At 36.5% G+C, this 23,044-nt stretch overlaps 1 protein-coding gene across 3 annotated transcripts in view; it reads left to right on the plus strand.

The window, feature by feature from the left end:
• The window catches only part of CDH12 (cadherin 12), a 172,857-nt gene that overhangs the window by 79,475 nt on the left and 70,338 nt on the right, over positions 1–23,044 (plus strand). For 2 of the 3 annotated variants that reach the window (XM_086609021.1, XM_086609022.1), the window contains exons 4-5: positions 10,831–10,950; positions 16,948–17,115. In XM_086609021.1, the coding sequence (XP_086465147.1) occupies positions 10,831–10,950; positions 16,948–17,115 (288 nt within the window). The remainder of the gene's footprint in view (positions 1–10,830; positions 10,951–16,947; positions 17,116–23,044) is intronic. The other variant, XM_086609023.1, reaches the window with a different exon arrangement.

Consider the following 23,044-nt stretch of genomic DNA (forward strand, 5'->3'; position numbering starts at 1 on the left):
TGAATTCTTTGTGTGATGTTCACCTTTTTTGGCTTACATTTTTAAGGGGAGGATATCAAAATTTCAAGACCTTTTCTGCACCTTACAAATCTCCAGGAGCTCTTCCATGAGAAAAGTGAATGTCGTTTCCTGGATTGCTTAAAAATGCGTCTTTTCCTGGCACTCTTTCATCTGGCACTAGAAGAATGGTATATTGTTGAAAGGCAGCTGATTTAACAAGTGCTGTAGAGCTGAACATCATGACAACCATCAAGTTGCATTAGCATTCAAAAGCTAGGAATCAATTCCAGTATATCACATAATACTTAGCCTTTGAACATTTGCATCTGAAAAATATTTTAATCACACTGAAACCACTTCACAGATTAATAAATGAATAGCAATTCTTTGTGCTATTATTCTAAGGTTGACTCTTTTTTCCTCAAATTCTTAAGATTCCAGTGCATCAGGTATGGATAGCATCTATTATTTCACAGCTCCATTGAAGTAAACATTTACTTCCCAGGGCACATCTAATTTTGTACAGTGTTTTTGGCCAAGTCTTTTGGTCCAGGCATAGCATTTGATATCAGAAATATTCTTTCTTCTGATGCAGCTTACACTACCTCCTTGCAAAACATAAACTGAACCAAAAAAAAGCATGCTTTTATCAGCACAGAGATATCTACAGCAGGGGTTTTGCCAGCATAGCTATCATGATCAGAGGGTGTACCGGTTACTTTAAACTCCCTCATCCTAGCCATGATGGGTATACTGGCAAAATTAAGTCCCCGTTCAGTCATGACCTAAAAAGTTATCAAGCTGTCAAGATGATAAAAGCAAAAGTCAAAGCTAAGTTTTTATATTTGCTAAATTTCGTGTATGCGAGAGGAATTTCTGTCATATTGGCAAGAGGAAAACGATCCGCAGACTTGAAAACAGAAAGGAAAAATCACTCTCAAGAGATGTATTTCTCAAACGGATGGATATTAAGCTTAGCATTTGCTAATTGGTTCTTGTGCTGTTCTCCTTGTGCACTATTTCCAGCAGTTACTTTACTGGCTACTCCTTTATGTGCATATTGGGTATAGACTATTAGCTGCTATTTCAGGCTCCTAGTTTTCTTCAGAAGTGCAACCTCTGTAAACATTATCACAGCCTTGGGACTGTGTAAGCAGCTGGATGTCTTTATAAATAAATAAATAGCCTAAATTAATAAAAATAAATAAATTAAATAAATATTCAATGCTAACAGAGTAATTATTAGCCTAGCCAGATTGTGTGCCCTTAGTGGCTTAACTCTGGCTGACCTCAACAGATGAGGGTAGGGGAAAAAAAAAAAGGAAAGGAAAATAATTGCTTTGCTAATTTCCAAGCTAAATAATTATCTAAACACCCACGGCTGTAGGTTTCCCCTGTTTACCCTCATCATCCATGAGGGAGACAGGGATGGCCAGGAGAAAGGGACCTATTAATTAGTTTGGAAGAAAGACTTTGAAAGACAAAAACATTGTGGGCCATAAAATGTGCTGACTTTTTCTAAAATCTTAGTTCTGCTTTATGAAGCGTTTACGGTATAAGGAAGAAGGATAAAAAAATTCTTTCTTCTTCACAATTCCATGTCTCTTAATTTGCCAGGAAAAAAACCTCTACACTTAAAGCATTGTTTTCCAGATGAAATCAGAGTATGTATTCAGCTTAACAAAGCCAGCTTCCATACTCCCTGGATTGCTGGCACTGTAAAGAAAATGTTATTCTAGAGATACCAGAAGTATGTTTGATTATGCACTAAATACTGAGACTGGCAACAGCTGCTTTTAGCTACCAGCACAGCAAAAGTATTAGCAAAAGGCTGCCATTCTTCATCAATTACAACAGGGAATGGCAGTATTGCTTTTGTGGACATGGCTGCTTCTGACAGCTGAGAGAAATATATATATATATGTTCAGTGTGATGGCTGGAATGCAAAACAGGAGAAAAGTGTTCTTCCCTGATTGTGTCTAGTATTCAAGATATTGATGGAGCCAGCAAGCTTGTGTTATTATCAGGGCTGCACAGCCATGAATACATAAACTGGAAACTGGCTTTTCCAAGTAAAATATGCCTTCCTCACATTACTTTTGTGGGAGTCAGCTTCAGGAGTATATCTTCAAAACATATTATTGGTAATTTCTTCTATAAAAAATAAGCCCCAAAAGGGCAATGTCAGCATCTCTTTTTACAGATGCACATGTTCTCCCAGTATTGGAGCTTTGCTAAAACTGCTAGTGGCAGGTCAAGGGAATATTTATTGAGACCGGGGATCTCCTGATCTGAATTGCAATGTAGTGCTGCAGTGAGTCATAAATTTACTTTTCTTTTCTTTTCTCTCTAAAAAAAAAAAGAAAAGAAAATGCAAGAAAGATACATGTTGATTAGGGTTTTACTTGAATTCTGAAAAGAGGATGGATGTTTTTTGAGTTGCCAAGGTGCTATTCTTGGAATTGTTTAGGAATAATATTGTGCAAAGTAGTGAGTTTCTATGCCAGCAGCTATATGCCTTTCCTTCCTTCATACATATAAAAAATATATACATGTTCAACATATAAAAAATGTTTGCACAATTGATTTCGTTCAAAACTACTAGGCACCAACAACTTCCAGCAGAGTGACAAAACTACAAAATCATACATGTTTTAGGGGAGATGTTGTACAGCAATATGATGACAGCTCTTCTAACTCTACAAGAAAACCACTTTTTTTGGAAAAAAAAAATAAAGTACATTCTATGAAAATTCACATACTCATTTCCTACTAACAAAAGACAGGAAAAAAGGGTGAACAAGACAAATGGTAAAATCACAGCTCTGGACTTCAAAAGAGGAGACCTGAGCTTGTTCAGGAATTTGCTTGGCAGGATCCCATAGGAACATCTGAAGAGGTTATGGAAACTGTCATTGGAAATATTCAAAATTTGGCTGGACAAGGACCTGAGCAACCTGTTCTGACTGAACCTCTGATGTACGCGGAGTGGAGAAAGGCTCCAACCAGAGCCTATAGAACACTTGTAACATGCTGAAGTCCTACTCCCGCTTGCGGTATCCCTTCCCTTACCAATTAACTCCAAACCTTTCCATTCCCATCCAGCCCTATCTTGCCTCTTCAAAGCCTCAAAGCTGGTCCCCCTCACTTTCTGTGGAAAATAATGCACTGCCACTACTTCACCAAATTTTGACATTTATTACCAAACTTATCTGGGATCTGAAGGCCTAGTGAAAGCTGATCTTAATGAGAAAAGACTTGACATATTGCCACCTCCTTTCTTCTTTGTCTTTGCAATTCTATTAACTGTACATTATTTTTGCATTAATCATGCCTAAATAAGTCTGTTATTCTCCTACTTTTAAATTTTTTCATTTTCTTCTACAGTGAAATAAGCAATTTACCTAGTCTAAGTTGACTTTTGTGAATTCTTGGTCATGCCCTTCAGTTCAACAAACTAAACATAAGATATAAAGATTTCTTGCGTGGATTTTTTGGAAACCAATGACAACTCCACAGTCAGCAAGATACCCCCACCTGCTCTTTGGTGGTGGCAAAACTTATTTCCAGGCTGAATGAGCACAAAAGGTCAATATTTGAGTCTTTTATAAGAAAAAATCAGCGTTAAGAATAATAAATCAAATTTTCTGTTTTGGAATTGGGGATGATTTGAATCTTGGAGTAATTATTTTAACAATTTTTGCCTGATCATAAGCAATTTGAAAATATAAAACTAGATGTATTAGAAAATTTTGAAACTTCTTTCTAGTACTCTTTGGATGGGAAGATTTAATTAATATTGCTCTTCTTTCAGAGTTTTTGTTGGTTTTTTTTTTTTGGCAAAATAACAGTTTTCAATACTGAAAGACTGTCAGAAAAAAATGGCAATAGTTCCAGAAGTCAAATCCTTATTTCATAAACATTCTCAGTATGGTATAAATTCAGGCTTCCTAGAGTTCCTTCCAGTCATTCTAATATAAACTACAAGGGGTTTTTAGTGCTATTTTAGTTAGTTTCGATAATGAGTTAGAGATCTTGGGCCCCATTCTATTTGCAGTTACTGCTGGATTGCCTTTGGACTTCAGCCGGAGTAAAATTCAGGACATTATGCTTGCTGCTATTAAAACAACTATTTACAATATGTTAGTCCTCAATATTGTCTGTATTACTTTAAAGAAAATATAATCTTTGTTAAAATTCCGTACCATTTCCATGAGCAATGTGAATGATTTAGCATTATTTTTCTTTTCTTTCTAAAACATTAATAACTACTTAGGCACATTATTCCATTCTTCTTCATTTTATAATGCCTTACATCAAATCTTTGTTTATGCACTTCAAAAATCAAGAATACAAGTCTTTTTAAATTCTGACTATCATATGAGGCACTTCCAAACAGCAAAAAATGCTGTATTTTTTTGTTCATTTTATTACTCCATGTAGTAATGCAAGTACATATTTTAATTAAAATGTCATGAGCTATAGTAAATGTGATCCTCCATCACTACCTTTGTGCATTAAAGATTTACAACTGTAGCACCCTGTATTATTGCCTGAAAAAAAAATTAATTAGATTTTAGAGTATACTTTTAAAAGTATATTGGTTTTATGCTTTGCAATAAAATAGAAAGCTTATTAGAGGCAATGGGCAATGCTTGATAATACTGAAAGGATGAGAAACCAATTTCAGAAAACCTACTTAGAACATTAGATATATATTTAAGTCAGTAAATGACTAGAAGCACATTAAAAAAACATACCTGACCTCTGATAAAAGTATAAGATTTACATATTATCTATTTGTTGTAAAATATCTGACAGGTTAATTAATACAGTTGAAATTGCTATCACTGTGAAATGGATTATTTTTCATGTTCAGTACCTGTTATATATCAGGCCAAAACACGACTTTGAATGTCTGCCTTAATAAAACTTAGTTTATAAATCAGCATTCTTCTTAATTTTGTTTAATAAGGTTTAATTACATGGAGCTTGTACCTAAGAATATGTAAACTAATATTTTTAAACAAATCAGAATTGGTCTGTACAGGGATTTTCAGGCACCTAGGTTGACAGCAGAACTCTCAGGCAGGCTGCTGGCCGCTGTCTACTTCCTTCATCTTGCAATGTCACATTTTTGCATGAGAACAGAGGCATGGGTATGGACTCAGCTGTGGTGTTTCACATGCCTACCTGTGCATCACTGGTACATGCAGACCAGTGCTACCAGACCCCCTGTGTCCAGCCCCTGGCTGCAAGGTCAGCTGCAGGTGCCTGGCATGAGTGTAGATGCCTACATGGTGGAAGTCTAATAATAGATAACATGAACTCCACTGTAAATATCCATGAAAGCACTCATTCTGGCTCACACTTTTTCAGTAAATCTTTGTTTTGGTAAACGATTTCTAGTTTGGAAGAAGCTGCTGCCGGTGGTGTAGTAGGAGCCGCTTGCTGGTCATTGTGGTTTTGGAAAGAAGGGGAGCTGGTCACTGCTCTGTAAGAAGGATATTGGTTGGTTTTAAGCTGCTGTTTCTAGGGCTTAGGAAACAAATAATGGAATAGGAGATGAGCTCCAAAATCCGTTCTCAGCCACAATAGCTTTGATTTGAATATGCAAAACCAGATGAACATGTTTACTGCTGTATCTGTTGCTTCAGTCTCCTGAGACACTGTATGGATTAAATTTATGAAAAATTACCAATTTTACTTTTTAAAAATCCTCTCACTAACACATTCAATACTTCACATGCCAACATCATAAATATATGTGAATACTTACATCATAACAAGAAAAATGAAGGTTGCTCGAATATCTTGAGTATTTCTTACCTAAACCTGTTGGAATTTAAGAGAAGTCCATGAATATGCTGAGTCAGTAGTTCTTGATCTGTGTTAATTTAGTATATTTGTAAATTTTCTCTTATTCTGAAGCGCTACCAATCCATGCATTCAGTTGTAAAGCATAGACTCACAGAACAGTTTGGGTTGAAAGGGACCTTAAAGATCATCTAGTTCCAACCTCCCTGCCATAAGCAGGGACACCTGCCCCTAAGCCCCAATACAGACCCCTGAGGGAGACCATTCGGTGCTGGTCTCCACCTAGACATTGAGTCATTGACCACAACTCTTTCAGTGAGACCATCCAGCTAATTCCTTATCCACTGAGTGGTTCACCCATCAAATCCATGTCTCTGCATTTTAGAGACAAAGACGTTTTGTGGGACAGTATCAAAATCAATTACAATTGTTGTATTTGGAGTGGTTTTTTTCTGTTGTATTTCACCTGGGGGAAATACATTTATGAATTCCACTAATTCAGTGCCATGCTGATGTATTTCATTCATTGCATATGACTTTTTGTTATGAGCTATTTTTTATTGGAGATCTGATTAGAACTTAAATACTCTACCATATGCATTAAAAGGTAGGCATAATAAGATAAAATATAAATAGTTTTTTATTGATTAAATACAGATCATATTTCCTTCTTTTATAACAACAATAATGAAATGTCGTTTAACCATAAGGAGCCAAAATCATATTTATTCTAGTTATTGATTTGATAGAGTAAAATAGTAAATAAATGAATGGGTGTTTTATCTATAATTCTACAAATAAAGGAATAAGTCACACTGTTCATATGAAGGTTAAAAGTTCTTGAAGTATATATAAGTTTTTCATAAGGAAAAGACTGTAACATTTTTTGCATAAACTTTACTAGAGCTAAATCTGCCTTCTTAATATGACCTAGTATAGCAAACTAGCATATCTTACAGTCCTCTTCAAAGTACTCTGTAACTATTTTTTCCTGAACTGAGCTTCTGAGGATTAAAAGAAAATCTGTGATAGTGATAAATACAGCTACAGAATTGTGATTGAAATGGATAGAAAATAAGCATTACTATCTAACAGCTTAAATACTTTAGAAGCACAATGCTTTCTTCTTAAATAGTTTCCCTAAAATCAAATCACATTTATGATATATTTTGTCTCATTGCAGCTTCAATGTATCTTTTAACATTGATTTCAAATCTCAAGATTAGTACAATATGAGGTTTAAGAATTCTTTTTTAAAAGAGCTGGAGTATAGACTTACATATTGTTCTCAATTTGCAAGTGAGGTGCAGTGAAGTAAAATTCATAAAGATGATGTATCCTAAAGTCCGAAAGTAATGCAAAAGTATTGATTATGTAACAGATTTTCCTCACTACCTGACATTAGTAGCCTTGTAACTGTCTACATTTGTTGTCCAAAGTTAGCAGACATGAACAGTCAGTAGAAAAACATGTGATTTGCCCTCTTGAGGTGATGGCCAGTGTTCTGTATGACAAGTTTGCTGTTTCTATCAGATAGTCTCAAATGTTGGAGACGTCTTTGTTATGGTGTTTGCAAGTTCTCTGTTGATAACCTGTGAGAAGACAGGTGTTTTGGTTAGCCTTCCAGAAACACTAGATTTTTCAATACTCATCACTTAATAAGTGCACATATAAAGAAGCTTAACTTTCTCCTCTTACATTTGTAAATCTTGGTCTGTCTGTTCTATTCTCTTATGGAGAACGTTGTTCCCTTCAAGGTGCAAAGCAGAGGTTTTGGTAATGTGACAAAATTTTGTCAATTCGTACACAGAAGACAAACTAAAATCATATCCCAGAAGTTGTGACCAGTGTGACATCAGAAACATGAGTCCTGGCCCAAGGGCAGAACAGGGAGTGTGGGACAGCACTGTATTTTTTTTTTGGCAAAAGTGCAGGCCATTGTCTTAAACCAGACCCACAGTAGCACACTTGTCAGCCAGAGTGCTCAGTCACACAGTTCCAGCTCAGTCCTCAGCATCTGGGAGTCTGACGCTTTGTTCCAGTGCTTTAGATGGAAGCAAAACTCACCAGCCTAAGGTCAGAACACACTGAAAGACTGAACAACTTGGTAGGGAGGGAAGGAGGTGGCAACTATGTTAAAAGGTAGCATTTCTTTTCAGTGGAAAAAGTAGACTGAATTTTTTAGGTTGGAAAGATAGTGAGATACTGTAGCAATGAATGAGGACAATTGTGTGTATACCAGGAAGGGAAATTGTACAGTAAGTGAGCACGACATGTTTTGTCAATGCAATTCCTCCAGAAGGAACAGATCTCCCCTTTTTATTCCACAACAGTAAGGATCCAAAAGCGGCACAGACAGTGAACTTCTGTTTTTCGAGGGAAGAGGGTAAAAAAATTGAAAGCTACCATTTCTGTCTCAATCTTGGTCACTGGAGTAGAGCTAAGTTACTGTTGTGGCTCCCTGAATTGCTGGAGCAGAAGACAGGGCTGAAAGTGGGAGATCCTATTATAAATATATTCCATATAGACAAGAACAGACGAAAGCCATCAAATGCTCTGGAGAGATTAGATAGCTTCTGTCTGTCATTCCAGTAGGAAAATACAGTACTATAGCTGTGTTCGTCTAAGCCATTTAAGGTATAGTCAGTCATGGTTACGTGTTATGTAAAGAAGGGCACTAGTGTTTGAGTTGGAACTACTTCCACAGTTGTTATACTGAGCCCAGACTTTGGTATTCTCTAACACATATCATTCCTCTCCCTTTACATCCAGAAAATAAAGAGAGTAACCTCATGCTTTTAGTTAACCAAATCCATTTCAATGGTTTATTTTCATTCATTAACTCATTGCTGATATTTTTTTTTCTTTTAGAAGATGATTTGAATGGAATTTGTCCTCAGCTTAAAAATATGATCATTGACTTCAGAAAGTGATTGTTGATCAAATAGCACTTCTATTTAGAATCATAGAATCATAGAATGGTTTGGGTTGGAAGGGACCTTAAAGACCATCTAGTTCCAACGCCCCTGCCATGAGCAGGGACACCTTCCATCAGGTTGCTCAAAGCTTCATCCAACCTGGCCTTGAACACCTCCAGGGATGGGGCAGTCACAACTTCTATCAGCAACCTCTTCCAGTGCCTCACCACCCTCAGATCTCCTTAGATCTAATTGAAATCTTCCCTCTTTCAATTTAAAGCCATTTCCCCTTGTCCTATCACTACATGCCCCTGTAAAAAGTCCCTCTCTACCTTTCTCGTAGGCCCCTTTTAGGTACTGGAAGGCTGCTAGAAGGTCTCCCTGGAGCTTTCTCTTTTCCAGACTGAAAAATTCCAACTCTCTCAGTCTGTCTTCATAGGAGAGGTGCTCCAGCCCTTGGATCATCTTTGTGGCCCTCCTCTGGACCCACTCCAACAGATCCATGTCCTTCTTAATTTGGGGGCCCCAGAGCTGAATGCAGTACTCCAGGTGAGATCTCATGAGAGCAGAGTAGAGGGGCAGAATCACCTCCCTCAACCTGCTGGCCACATTGTGTCTTCTTCAGGAGATAGAAAGAATATCTCTTGGAATACCTTTTCATTCTCTATTGTTCAGTAAACAACTATGACAGGAACAGTCTTATATGACCAGTCATCATGCAGCAAGTATTTTTACAATGTTAATTCAAAACCCTTCACCACCATCGTCAATCTTCATATGGAGAGATGGGGACAAGGACTGAAAAAAAAAATCCTCCAAAAAGCTACCTTTTCTGTGAGTTACTTTCCTGTCTAATTCATAGGACCTTTCACATGCAGCGTCTCTCAGTGAGGAGCTCCCAGAAATAAACTTTGACAAGTCCATTAAGGTTAATTTTAGATTGTGAACATCCTTTGAAACTTGCCAGTTTTCATTACAGAAAAGTAGCAGTCTTGAAGCACTTGCAAATGCCACAAATATTCTTGAAAAAATGTCAGATGACCTTCAAATGCAGAACATTTTTTAAAATAAATCTGGTGGGCATAACACTTCTCTCTGTGTTGTTTCTCATGTAGGTTGTCTTAACCCTCACTCACTCCTAATCAGCATTTCAAGTTCCAACATTCATTTGCACAGAAGATCGTAGGAAATTAATTCTCCAAAGCTGATGGGAATGCTAAATATGTGGCTGTTTGTTTTGCTGAAGACTATAGTTTGAACACTGTTTTCATTATGGGGCAGTGGGGAAACGCAGGGAAATTGCTTAGTGACCAGCAGGAGGGACAAGATATTTCTGCAAGGTTATTGCTGTTTACAGTGAGTTTTCTGTTTTCATGTGCGTTTATTTTGCTCCATGACATGGATCTCCTTTAAGTCAGAATACAAAGCCAACTGCACTAGGTCTGGTCTATAACCATGACTGAAAATAGATTATCAAGTGAAGGTTCTTCCTCCAGGTTCTTCCTCCACAGTACTTTTGTTTTGTACTGAGCTGTTTTAGAGAAGGAAGAAGGCTCAAATCTGCATTTTGAAGACGACTGCCTGAACCAAACACTTAATTTCATTCTACAATAAGAATGTGAATTCCACCTTTAAGAAACTGAAGTACAGTTTTTTAAGGCACCTAGAATTTACTGGCAGATTCAGGAACTGCTTGAGCAAACACTTGTTTTAAAGACAACTCACGTATTTTACTTCCAGAGTTGTCAACCTTTTCACAAAACTATGGGGCATATTCCTTTTACAAAACCCGGTATTGCACTTCCCCAGACCTCCATCATGTGTGTGCTGGGTAAAAAGTTTTTGTAAATAATACATCCGTCATTTATAAATATCTTTTGATGGTAGGCTGCTTCCCCTTTCCTTCCCATTTTGCCTCAGCCATTACCTAGATGGCTGCTAGCACGGAGCTGAAGAATTAACTGCTTTATTTTTGCCTAGTTTCCACTGGAACAAAAATTACAACAGATTTCACTAGGAAAAGGACTAATGTGTCTGAAATATCCCTGATCACTGCTTTATACTGAAAATGTGACTACCTCCATTTCTTTGCAGGTGCGTATGTGCTTCAAGTAAAGGCAACAGATGCTGATGATCCCACTTATGGAAACAGCGCTAGAGTGGTTTACAGCATTCTTCAGGGGCAACCATATTTCTCCATTGATCCAAAGACAGGTAAATAGTTTATCAGCAACAGTGGAAGATTTTAACTTTAGATTTTGATTTGTATGGTCAGTATCAACAAATAAACCTGGACTGAGCTGATATGGCCAAAAGTCAGTAGAATAACTTTGCGCATGATTCAGTTTTGAGTATTGACTGTTTTTTTAATGAATTACAATCTGTTGTAGAAACAAAAGAAACATGCTCCTCCAATCAATCCTGGAATATCTAAAATATGTATACATAGAACAATATTTTTTTAATGATTTTCTCTATAGCTAAAGCTTTATTGATTAAATGCATTCTATTTTTTGTGTTTTTTTTTTCTGATGACCCAGTTTGTGTCATTCTTTTTTCTCAGTGTTTTTACTCGCTGAACTTACAGTCAGAAATTCTCTAGCAATGATTGTTTTGCTATATAGAGCTAATTTGAGACTGTTGAACAGTTAATCATCTCCTGCCCTCTGCTTTTCCTGAGGCATACTATGTTTGTCTGAGGTTACTGGACGTGTGAGCAGAAAAGGATCATATGTTTAAAGACACTGAAGTATTTGGGATGTTGGTAGACTTATTAATTAGGTATCTTGTCCTATATTTCTAAATGTCATTCTTGTTTCCATATTTAGTAATTTAGTTAAGGAGCCAATAACCTACATGGTGAAAGCCATGCAGTGTCATCTTGAATGTGTTACAGAAATAGTTGTCCATATGCCCCTTTCAGCAAATAGTTTCTCCTTCCAGTGACGCTGTACTTGAATGTCAGATTGTGTGTTAAAGACTCTCTACCCCTGATCAATCAGTAGTTTGAGGGTCAGAGCCTCATAAGGCTGTTAGTGCATTGTCTCCAATGGGCACATTCCTTTGTCACATGCTCCATTTAGCAGGAGATTGTATTGCAATTTGCAGTGAGTGATTTTACTTTTCAAACCAAAATGGGACTTCTTCAAGTGACTGGAGAAAAAAAAGTATTCTCCTTCATACTTATATTTTTATTTCAGTCTTGTAAAGAATGAAGAGGAATTCAACAGCAAGTAAAACCTTTACTGAAGGCACAATTGGAGTTGTAGTACAAGTTTCCCAAGGTGGGGGGGGGCTCGTGGAGGGAAAAGTAGTTATTGGTACTTGAAGAAGAACTTTTTTTCCCATGGCACTTTGAATTGCTGTATCATATGCTTTTAACTCAGTAGTGAGTAGTGAGTGGACCACAGGTGATGGCCTGCACCCAACTAGTCTTGGAATATCATACAAACCCAGTGTTTCCACATCTGTCTATTAATATTTTAATGAGTTAGTCAGGTGGACCTTGGTGGTAAAAGAATGGGCACAGCTGTAAAGGAAGATTGATGAAACAGCTAGCCCAGTATAGCTTAAAATCCTACACCAGAAAAAAGCATACAGAGCCATGCTTCTACAACCAACAACAATGTGCTTTAACCTGTCTTATATTAGAGACATCACAATATGATAGTTACCAGTGAGTCTAACAATGACTGAAGACATAAACAGTATGTGAATAATAATGCACAGAATGCTGCTTAAAATCCAGAAGTCTTGGGCATCGCTACAGATCTTCTGACATTTCCAATTCTTTATTTTAAAACTGAGTAAATGATACAGTAGTTTTTCACTGCAGAGTTCTACCGCCAGACACCTGCCTTGAGTGTTTTTGACAAGAAAGGGGAAGAAAATCATTTTGGTACAAAATGACAGACAAATTCAGAACTGCTGGCAGATGGATAAGCATTTTTGAGTTGTTATTGTTGGCTTTTTTTTTTTTCTGTGTGTTGCCTTCTAGTGATAATTTTGAGATATTCCTTTGTAGCTGTTTAAAGAAATTAAGAACATGCATACTAGGTCAGACCAAAGGTCTGTGCTGCCCTGTATCATGTTTCAAAAGCTATGGCCTGTTCAGCTTTAATGAAGGATAAAAGAAGTGTTTACTGATGTATCCCCTGAATATTCATCTAATCTTCAACAACTTGTTCTTATGAAGTTCCTGGGTGATTAGTAGTGGCCATGTAACTGAAAGTCTCAAAGGTTTTCTCCTCCATGACTTTTCCACTTCCCAGTAGAGCTGACTTGTCCAGGAGCACAGTATCTGCACACCCAGTGACTAGAAATGCCACAGCAAAAGTTTTTTTGGGTGAAGAACCAGCTCCTCTTTCTTCTTCAAAACCTCTTGAAACGTAACACCTCTTAAGTTATTTCATACCTCACACTCAAATTGCACGAGACAGTTAATTCCTATTTATTAGTTCCCATGAACCTATAGACCCTGATTCTTCCCCAGTTGCCTCTTTTCTAGATTGAAGACTTCTTTAAACAGAGGTCACTCCATAACACTGATCATCCTCCACCTCCTTCTCAGGACAAGAAAGCGCACACAGTATTCAGGAAGGCAGTTCACACAGATATATAAAATGATTTAATCATAACACTTTTGTTATTTATTCCTTTCCAAACAGTTTCAAACATTCTCTTTACTTTTTAACTTCTCCCATGCAAAAGCTGATATGTTTGTGGAAATTTCTATTACTACCTCAAGATCTCATTGCGAAGTGGCAATGGTGAAACCACTGACCATAACTTTATAAGTGTAATAAGGATTGTGTTTCCCATGCACAAGACTTTCCACATACTCTTTTCTCAAATCATTCTTAATAGGTGATAAACATTTGTTCTGATATGACTCTAATGCGTTTAAATAGCTTTTAACCTTTATGTGTCTGACTGTCACAGCTGCTTCTTTACTCCTTTACTGACCTCCTAATTTTTTACAGTGCTTTGCAGGAGGTAAGCAAACTATGTGGAAGCAGAAGAGTTAGATCTTATTGCTCTTGCAGGAAGATTAAATGCATTAGAGTCCCTGCAGGAGAGCAGCTGTTGAACTGGCACATTTTAAGGCCTCAAATTTTATATGCGGAGGTTACTTTTTGATGCTATGAAATGGCTCTTCTCATATTTGTAAGAGTTTTTGTTAACATAGAGTACTTCTCTTAAGACAAATAACCTCCCTTATCTTTTGTCTGTACGTTCTGTTCCATTACTAAAATGTCCTTTTGACAAACAACTTTCCACCCAATTTTCTAATGTGTTTATGAGGTCAATATTCTTATTTATGTCTATATGTCTCCAATTTTTGCTTAGACTCAGTGTTCTAGTCCATATTCTGACCTCAGTTATAATCTTGAAATCCAAATTGGTGTCAGTAGGAGTATTGATGTTAATTTATTCAGGAGGTTTTTCATGGAACCTGGATTTTCTCTTCCACGTAAGTAGATCATCTCCTGTTGAATTATTGCTCAATAACTTTACAGAGTATGTCTTCTGACCCAGGTCCTATACATACTATTTTCAATTTTCATCAGCCTCATCGATGCTTTTCTGCACATTTGGTATTGATGACATTTGCATAGAAAACAAAAATAAAAGTTATTCGGTTCTGAAGCTGAACAATCTTTCTTGTAAAATCTTAAGGTAGAAGAACTTAAAAACACTCTGAACACCATTGCATGCATGTAAGGCCTCTACATTTTAATAAGTCTTTGACTTAAAGTTTGGATTTTATGAAGCTTAAACTGGAATACCAAAATCTGTAGTCCTTTCTTTACATGGATTTTACTTCCAGTTTATTCTTCTATTTTGCTGGTTAGATAACATTAAATCACCTTTGTCTTGCCTATATGAACTGATGATTTTGGTAGAAATAGCATTTTTGAAATAGAGCAGGTAGAAAAGGGAAAATTGCCTGTGAACTGCAGGACATGAAAACTATTCTCATTGATTTTTTTTTGCTAGAGGCCAAGATTTTTTACAGAAAATATATAGAATGCCCTTATACTTCTGGACAGGAATAAGCAGTAGGTGACTGGGAACTTTACTACCAGAGTGGTGGCCAATTCTTCATTTTCTGAAGACCATCTGGAATTTTTCTGACTGAGAAAGCCACTCAGTTGTACCTAAAACAGGTATAACAATCAGATGAACTTCTTCTCTTTCTCACAACCTATCTGCCCATTTTCATTTTTTCTGCTTATTGTTATTTTGTTTTGCTAGTATTACAAAGGAAGTCTTTAATTCTCATAGCTCTTTTCTCCTTAGAACGAGCATACCAAGGATTTTGTAAAATACTGTGGAACATATAGTCTCCATGATGAAAAAAAAAATAAATTAAGAGATTCAAGAGAAAACCCCGTAATGTTCATTCTATTAACAAAAATATTTACTCATGAATATCACATGAACAAACAAAATATTGAACAACACTGATTGTTTTTAAAATCTTGAAAGGATAGTGTTACAGTACCTAAATATTCTTGAGTAGTCACCAGTCATATTCCAGATCTATGCAGTATAGTATATGCCATGCTGAGGTAGAAAATAGCAGTTATTATTAATGTTGTCATTATCATCATCAGTGTTACAAGTTGAGAGAAAGGAAATTGTTATACAATTCAATTCAAGAAGAATTTTTAATAGGTTCCAGAAATAGCAGATGTAGGTCAAAGTTATTTGTGGACTGAACCAGAGCTCTAAGCTAACAATTCCTATTCTTGTTAATGCAGCAGCGGTTAGTTGCTATAAAGATAAGAATGACCCTTAAAATCTGTTTCTTACCATTCCAGACCCATTATAATACCAGAGGAAAAGACTACTTTTAAATTCAAATAGTTTAATACTAGAAAAAAAATATTTCCTAAACCAATAGTAACTTAGGGGAGAAACATAGAATAACAGAATCATAGAATGGTTAGGGTTGGAAGGAACCTCAAAGATCATCTAGTTCCAACCCCCCTGCTGTGCGCAGGGAAACCCTCCACTACACCAGTTTGCTCAAAGCCTCATCCAACCTGGCCTTGAACACCTCCAGGGATGGGGCATCCACGACACCTCTGGGTAACCTGTTCCAGTGCCTCACCACCCTCATTGTAAAAAATTTCTTCCTTAGATCTAATCTAAATCTCCCCTCTTTCAGTTTAAAGCCATTACCCCTTGTCTTATCACCTTGTGAAAAATCTCTCTCCAGCTTTCTTGTAGGCCCCGTTCAGGTGCTGGAAGACTTCTATAAGATCGCCCCGGAGCCTTTGCTTCCAATTGGTTTATTTTTCAATGGTGCATGCTACCTGCACCAATCTGCACCTAGCCATTTTCTGAAAAGTCTTGCTGAATATATAGCATTTTGCAATGTAATATGCAAATGTAGAATTGTGACAAAGAAATGCATTTTCTCCTCTACATTTGTTTTCACAAGAAAGGCTTGAGTGCCCAAAACCTTACAGCTTTTTACATCCTCATCAGCTAACGCTATGATCAGTAGTACCTCTCTCTCTACAAGTCTTTTTATCATACACATTCTTGACATGTCAGAAGTGAGATTGTGACGTACCTATTTAGACATCAGCTATCCAAAATAACTGAAGATTAAGAGTAATTTAGGTAATGTCTTATCATGGTATTTTAATGACATTTCTTTAAGGAAACTCCTGAAGTTTTCACTGCATCTGTGTGCTATATCAATAAATCTTTCTCACGCAAGGGAGAGTCTTCTAATAAAGCCCTCCTTTTGTATGGAAGGACTATTGTCTAGGCCTACAGTAGCTTTACTGTGATGGCAAGTGACTAGTTGGAAACAATTGAAGATGGAGGCTCTGAAATGGACTCACTCCTCTTCCTGCATTAGCCTACTCTGCACAATGCAGTGTTCTTTGGTGCCGGTGTAGCAAACCTATGCTCATGCCATTCACACCCCTAGTGAAAATGCACCATTCTCTTTCAGCCGTTCATGTCTTCATTGAAAAGACACGGCGGTAATTTTGAATGGTCGAATAGCTGATGAGCACGCTTTTGAAAAGCCCAAGCAATTTGCATGTTCCTATGTGAACTCCTCACTTATCAACCCTTTAGGAAGAGTTCCATTCCCGGTCCAAGAGATACAGTATTAAAATGTAATAATAGACAATCTCAGCCCTTTGTTTACTTATTGTTTCTCTTTCCCATTTCTTCTCCTAGGTGTAATAAGAACAGCTTTGCCAAATATGGACAGAGAAGTGAAAGAACAGTATCAAGTTCTAATCCAAGCCAAGGACATGGGAGGACAGCTAGGAGGACTAGCTGGTACTACCACTGTAAACATTACTCTCACGGATGTGAATGACAACCCACCCAGATTTCCTAAGAGTATGTTTTATTATAAATGTATTAATTTTCAAATAAGCATGATTGAAAGTATTAATGTCAAAAATTCTTTAGATAAGAATTCATAGCCAGGAAGAAGAACAGTGTACAAAGAAAAACTAAATTAGAATATACTATTGTTTTTTTTAAATAATATAAAGCTCAATTTGAAAGTATGAGTTTTGGATGCTTAAGAGGAAATATATTATCATTCCACAGGACAAGCCTGATCCTGAGAGTTAATTTCATTTACATTTTAAAATGATCTGGGAAACACTATTTTGTCAAGGGCAACTGGATGATTCTCTCCAAATAACCAAAGGTTTTAACCTGAGACTTTCAGGTACCAAAGGCAGAACTGGCTTATGCTGAGCATTGTTGTTATGATAAACAGGAACAGATTTTTTTATACATCTTGGCCCAGATTATAGCTATTCCTTGAAAATCCTTACAGCCTTAAAATATGGATCATCCACTGACAATTTGTAACATTTCATATCAATAAGTTTAAATGAGGCTTTTCAGAAGTATGCTAATTTAAAGAGCTTCACAGTCTGTGTATGATTAGCAGGATTGTCACTTACTGCTTTCCTTAAATTTACTGAAGTTTTGTATATTCTGTACCTTTGAAATGCAGACACTAATCAAGCATAAACCTTGATAACTATGCCAAAACAATTAGCTGCTAAAAGTTGTTAGTAAGGCAAATTCATATTAGAACATCCATGTGAATTTGCAGTAAGATTATGGCAGCTTTTTATTTTACATCTCTTTTCTTGCACATGAATTGTAATCCCACTTTATGTATTATAAATGCTCCTTAGGTACCAAACCACACCTGAAACTTCACAGTTTTCTCTCATCTAAAAATTGTCCTTCTTCTTTTCCTCAGTATGAAAGCATGTAAGAATGACCATGTTAGGACAAAGATCCATCTGGCCCTGCCTTCTGTCTCATACACTGACGTCTAGAGGGTATACATAAGAACAGGCCAAACAATACTCCAGAACATTCCCTCAGTTTCTAGAGATTTTTAGCCCAGATGGTATCTTTGTATGTAATAACTCTCAATGGATTTTTCTTACAGCAGGTTGCCCTGTTGCTTTGAAACTTACATGAAGTTTCAGAGTACACGACATCCCATGTTAGTGAGGCGCACAGGTTATTCATATGTCACACTAGCAAACAGCTTCCCCTCATTTGTTTTGAGTCCATCCCTACCTATCTGTCTGCATGTTGACCTCTTTAAAGAATTCAACAAGTGTTACAAAATATGACCTTTATTTAGAAAAACTGTTTTGAGGGGGTTTTTAGAATGAGATATGCTCCATGAGTCCATTAATCCTTCTTCTGTTTTGCCCTGTGCACGTCAATCATATCCATCCTTAGCTCCCATGAACTCCCTGAAAATTTTTTTGGAAAAAAAGATCAGTGTTATATTAGCACATCCAAGCCTTCATGTGCCACAGTGGTTTGAAGCAAAATGCTACACATCATAGTAGTTCACTTATTTCATCCTTCAGGCTCTTGGGCATGTAACAGCTAATCCCAATGATGTGTTACTGTTGTGTCTGCTCGTTCCACAACTGCTTCTATAGCTAATTTAACCTTCTCATGAGTTCTTCATAAAGAAGCATTCCGGGACAGAAAAATTCCCCAGCTATTCCACGCTGAAGACAAAGAAAAAAAATGTATTAAGTTTTACATTCATGATCTTATCTTCTCTGAGCACTTCTTCTATATCTCAATTTTGGGTTGGCTTTACACAGTTCCTGTCAGGCTTTTGCCTCCAGATGTCTCTAAAAGACAATTGTTATTAGGTTGTTTGCCGGAGATATATTCAAACTCATTTTTTGTCTTCTTTAGTGTTGTTTTATAGATAAAGCAGATTTTATGTTTCTGTTGTCCTCCCTGAGACATAACTTCATTTTTTCTTTTTTAAAGATATGTTCTTGCTTTTATTAGCTATGTTTTTTTTGCCCTTACTGACTTGCTTTTTAACAGGTATTGTGCATTTGCTGTGGGTCTTCAAAATGGTGTCCCTAGATAGCATCCACACCACTCACAGTGACTTAATTATTTCACGTATCCTATTCAGGTATTTTATAGCAATATTGCTCAGTTTTATTTATTTCTAATTTTTTTATTTTATTTAACTGAGTACAACTATCATGTAATTTTTGCTCTTATTGCTCCTGCACAGATAGTGCATTTAAACTCATTATGATTGCTGTAAAATTTAGAAGAACTAAAGAACTTTTCCTGACTAGATAATGTTACTAATGTTCTCTTCTTTAAGTCTTATTGGACTTAGAGCTTCTTTTAACTGCCATCGCTATTCCTTCACTGATAAGGTCTACTTTGCCTTTCCTGTGCATTTTATTTCCTGATACTTTACTGTGTGACTGATTTTCTTCTTTCCCACAGATTTCGAACATGCCTATTATGCTGATATTCTTGTTTTCATTAAGCATTAAAGCTACTTGTACTAGTTCCCATTTTAACCCTTGGCTTCTCGTTGTGGTTTTCTTTCTCCTCTTTACTGGACCCTACTTTGATTCTGTGTGACCTAGTGTTTCTGCATTTCCTACTGGACTACCATCAACTTTTGTAGCATTCTTCAGTGAAGAATGCAGAATTCTAGTGATTGCACCCTTTATCTGAACTACGTACTTTTGCATTTTTTTGAACTGTGTGCTTTCCAACACCTTCAAATTTTCCTGAACTTTGCAGCTAGAATCACAATGGTCATAGGAAAGTTTTAAAACTTTATGGAGCCTGTTTTTCCTATGATTAAAATTAATTTTGAACCCATTCTTTAGCAAATTCCCTTAATTTCCCATAATGTGAATCCTTTCTACTCACACCTCTTTCTCAGCCAGGTATTTAAAGCTTTATCTTTCAATCTTTCTCTCCCTGATTGCACATAGTGAGACAATTTCAGACTATTCTACTATGAATGTCCTTAACATCAACTTTCACTTGCCAACCTAAATTTCACCTCTAAGACCTCTGTCCAGATTTATCTTATTTTGTCAGAGCTCACATGGACTATAGCCACTGGCACCTCCTTGTGTTTCCTGACATCCTGTCAAAACACTTCTGAGATGCTCCAAATCTGATAAACAAGCAAATCATGCCAGAGGGTCTCTTTAAACCAACATTCCCACTGTCCTCATCCTCAATGCTTGTTAAACTGCCCACTACTGCAATCTGTCCTTTCCTTTCAGCTGGAACCCCTGCTGCTGGAAGGGTACCAGAGGAAATGGTATGAGGAAGTGCAAGAGGAAATAATGTAAATTCCTGGAAATTAAAATCTCAGTGCATTGGCAAGTTTCTTGGTCCTAATGCTCTTTCCCATGTCTGATTTCAGTTGCATATTTTACTTTCTTTCCTTTTAGAGGCCTTAGTAGTTTTCTATTTTATTATATGCCTTCATCTGTGATGTTACAAAAAACACAGAAGTAACAATGTCAGACAGTATTCATGACACAGAGATATCATGGAATACAGCATCCTCTTTGAAGAAGACAGCCTTGAGGTCTCATTTAATACATGCACTGTAGTTATGACGCCTTTGCACAATTGTTGCTATGAAGGAGCAAAAATAATCACAAGAGAGCAAGCTTGTCCTGTGCTTTGCATGCTAACAGGGTTGAAAACCTTTTCGTTCTGTTATACCAAATGTCACAGAAGCTGAATTATAGCAGTGACTCTCAATAAAACAGAAAAGAATAATATTGGAGGTTCGTGTTGATATTGAAAACAATAAACATTTAGCATGGCTTACAAGCTGAAATGTCAGTATGAGGACTCCAGTGTATTGGAACAAGCTTGATCAAGGCAGACAGTTACCCAAAATATTCTTCTTTTTTGGGATGTGTTACAGACACCATGTTTATATTCTCGTAAACTAAGGATTTCTGCTTAAACAGAATAGTAAAAGCAAAAATCCTGATCAGTGGGGATTTACTTAGCCAGTCCCATTTGATTAAGCAGTATGTGACATGATGTATAATGTGCCTGAAATTCTCAAAGACACAAGGCTAATTACAGCTAAACAAAAATAATTGATAGGAAAAAAGTTGAGTATGAATTTTATTTCTAGTATAGTAACTGTATATTTCAGTTTTGCTCTTAGAAAACGTTGCAATGATTCAGAGTAACTACCTGCCAGGAAATGTAGTTTGTAATTTGCTTGACTACCATAGCTAAAAGGATACTTGTGCAGAATTTTAGTTTATGTGAAAAATAAACCTTTAAAATCAGATCTGGGTAGGTGCCAAGTCCAAGCCTTGCAAGACCTAAAGAGCCCGCACTGTTGCTCGGAGTGAGACTTCCACTATCATGTTACTCATTGTGGGTCAACAAAGCCAGGAAGTTCAAGTCCAGACTGAAAAAAGGGACTGAAGATCCTTTAACACTAACTGCTGCAGGATAAATGTTTTTGCATCACATAATCAGGACCACAGTTTTCCAAAGGGCTTATACCAAAGATGCTATGCTTAGATTACTTTATCAAATAAGAAAATATTAATTATTGCAGAATAAAGTTTAAATTTATTTTCTGAACTTAGTTAAGTTGGGAAAAAAAAAAGATTTCAAGATTTCACAGTAGAAGTGGGAGAACATACATTATTAATGCTTGGAAGAAGCTACATTGATAAATAATACATTACAAGCTTGCCAAAAAAAATATATCATGGAACACCTTCATCTCATCTAGGGTCCTTTAAGGAGACACGTGGGTTCAGATGGAATATCAGCATCCATTGATGCAAAACCACTGACTATCCTGCTGAAGCTGGAATTTTTTATTTAGAAACTGTGCTTTTGAACATATTCAGTGGGGAACTCCCATCTTGTGTGTCTTACAGTAATGAGGAGAGTAACAAAGGGGAAACTTCTAAACATTATACGTCTCTGTCAGAGTCGTTTGACCTGCAGGTATGTATTGGCCCACATTTCAGAAAACTGAGACACTTCAGAAATTTGATATTTTCTTTATAACTAGAAGGAAAAATGAACCTGAATGATTTTATTAGTAGAAATTTATTTCCAAAAGTGTTTTACATACGTCTTGCCTGACTCTTCATCAGTACACTTACTTTCTGCATTACTGTGCATGATTTATTGTTAAATATAGAACTTTTTGTATATATTAAAATAAATGTTTCACACCAAAGTTTGATTCTTGCCAAAACCAGAAAAAAAAATATAAGGCAAAGACTGAAAAGGAAAGTATTTTTCCTGTCATAACAATGATGTTCAAGCAATTAAAAGAAAATTTGGTACAACAGAACATTGCTTTTGAACAGAGAAGAGTGGATAAAAGCTGTTTATCTGTAGGCATGCATCTGGGTCCAGAAGGGAACTGATGGCCTTTCTCTCTGAGCCACTCACACGCATGATAGCTGGCTAAGTAAAAAAACAGTTCAGCACATCCTTCCTAGAAGCTAATGGGCTAACCCTTAATGCATCAAACCATAGACTAGTCTGAGCTAGCTGCAAGGACAGCTGTGGCTTGTTTCCAACTCTTAAAATTCAAGAAAGGATGGATGGGTTATATTTACTTCAACATTTAAATGACAAAAGCTGTATAATTAGTTGATATAAATTATACTTTATGGAATCAAACCAATTAAGCGAAGTGGTTGATTCATATTTTGTAAAGTTATTGTGCTTCAGTTTTCCTGTCTCTTTCCTTTACCCACTGATGACAGAGTGACTGTGAAAGCAATTTAGAGGAATAAACCCTTATATGCTGAGCAATAAAAGCACATGCAAGTCATTTTAGTCAAAGGAATACTATGTCTTTTTCTTTTAATAGGACATAAATATACTTTTAGAGGATAAGGCCCTGATAGGAAAGAAATGCAATTGAATTTTAAAATAGATACTCTTTTTATTCTGATATTAGCAAATAAAAGAC

The sequence above is a fragment of the Tauraco erythrolophus genome, chromosome 3 (genome assembly GCF_009769465.1).
Source record: "Tauraco erythrolophus isolate bTauEry1 chromosome 3, bTauEry1.pri, whole genome shotgun sequence".
In the NCBI taxonomy this organism is placed as follows: Eukaryota; Metazoa; Chordata; class Aves; order Musophagiformes; family Musophagidae; genus Tauraco; species Tauraco erythrolophus.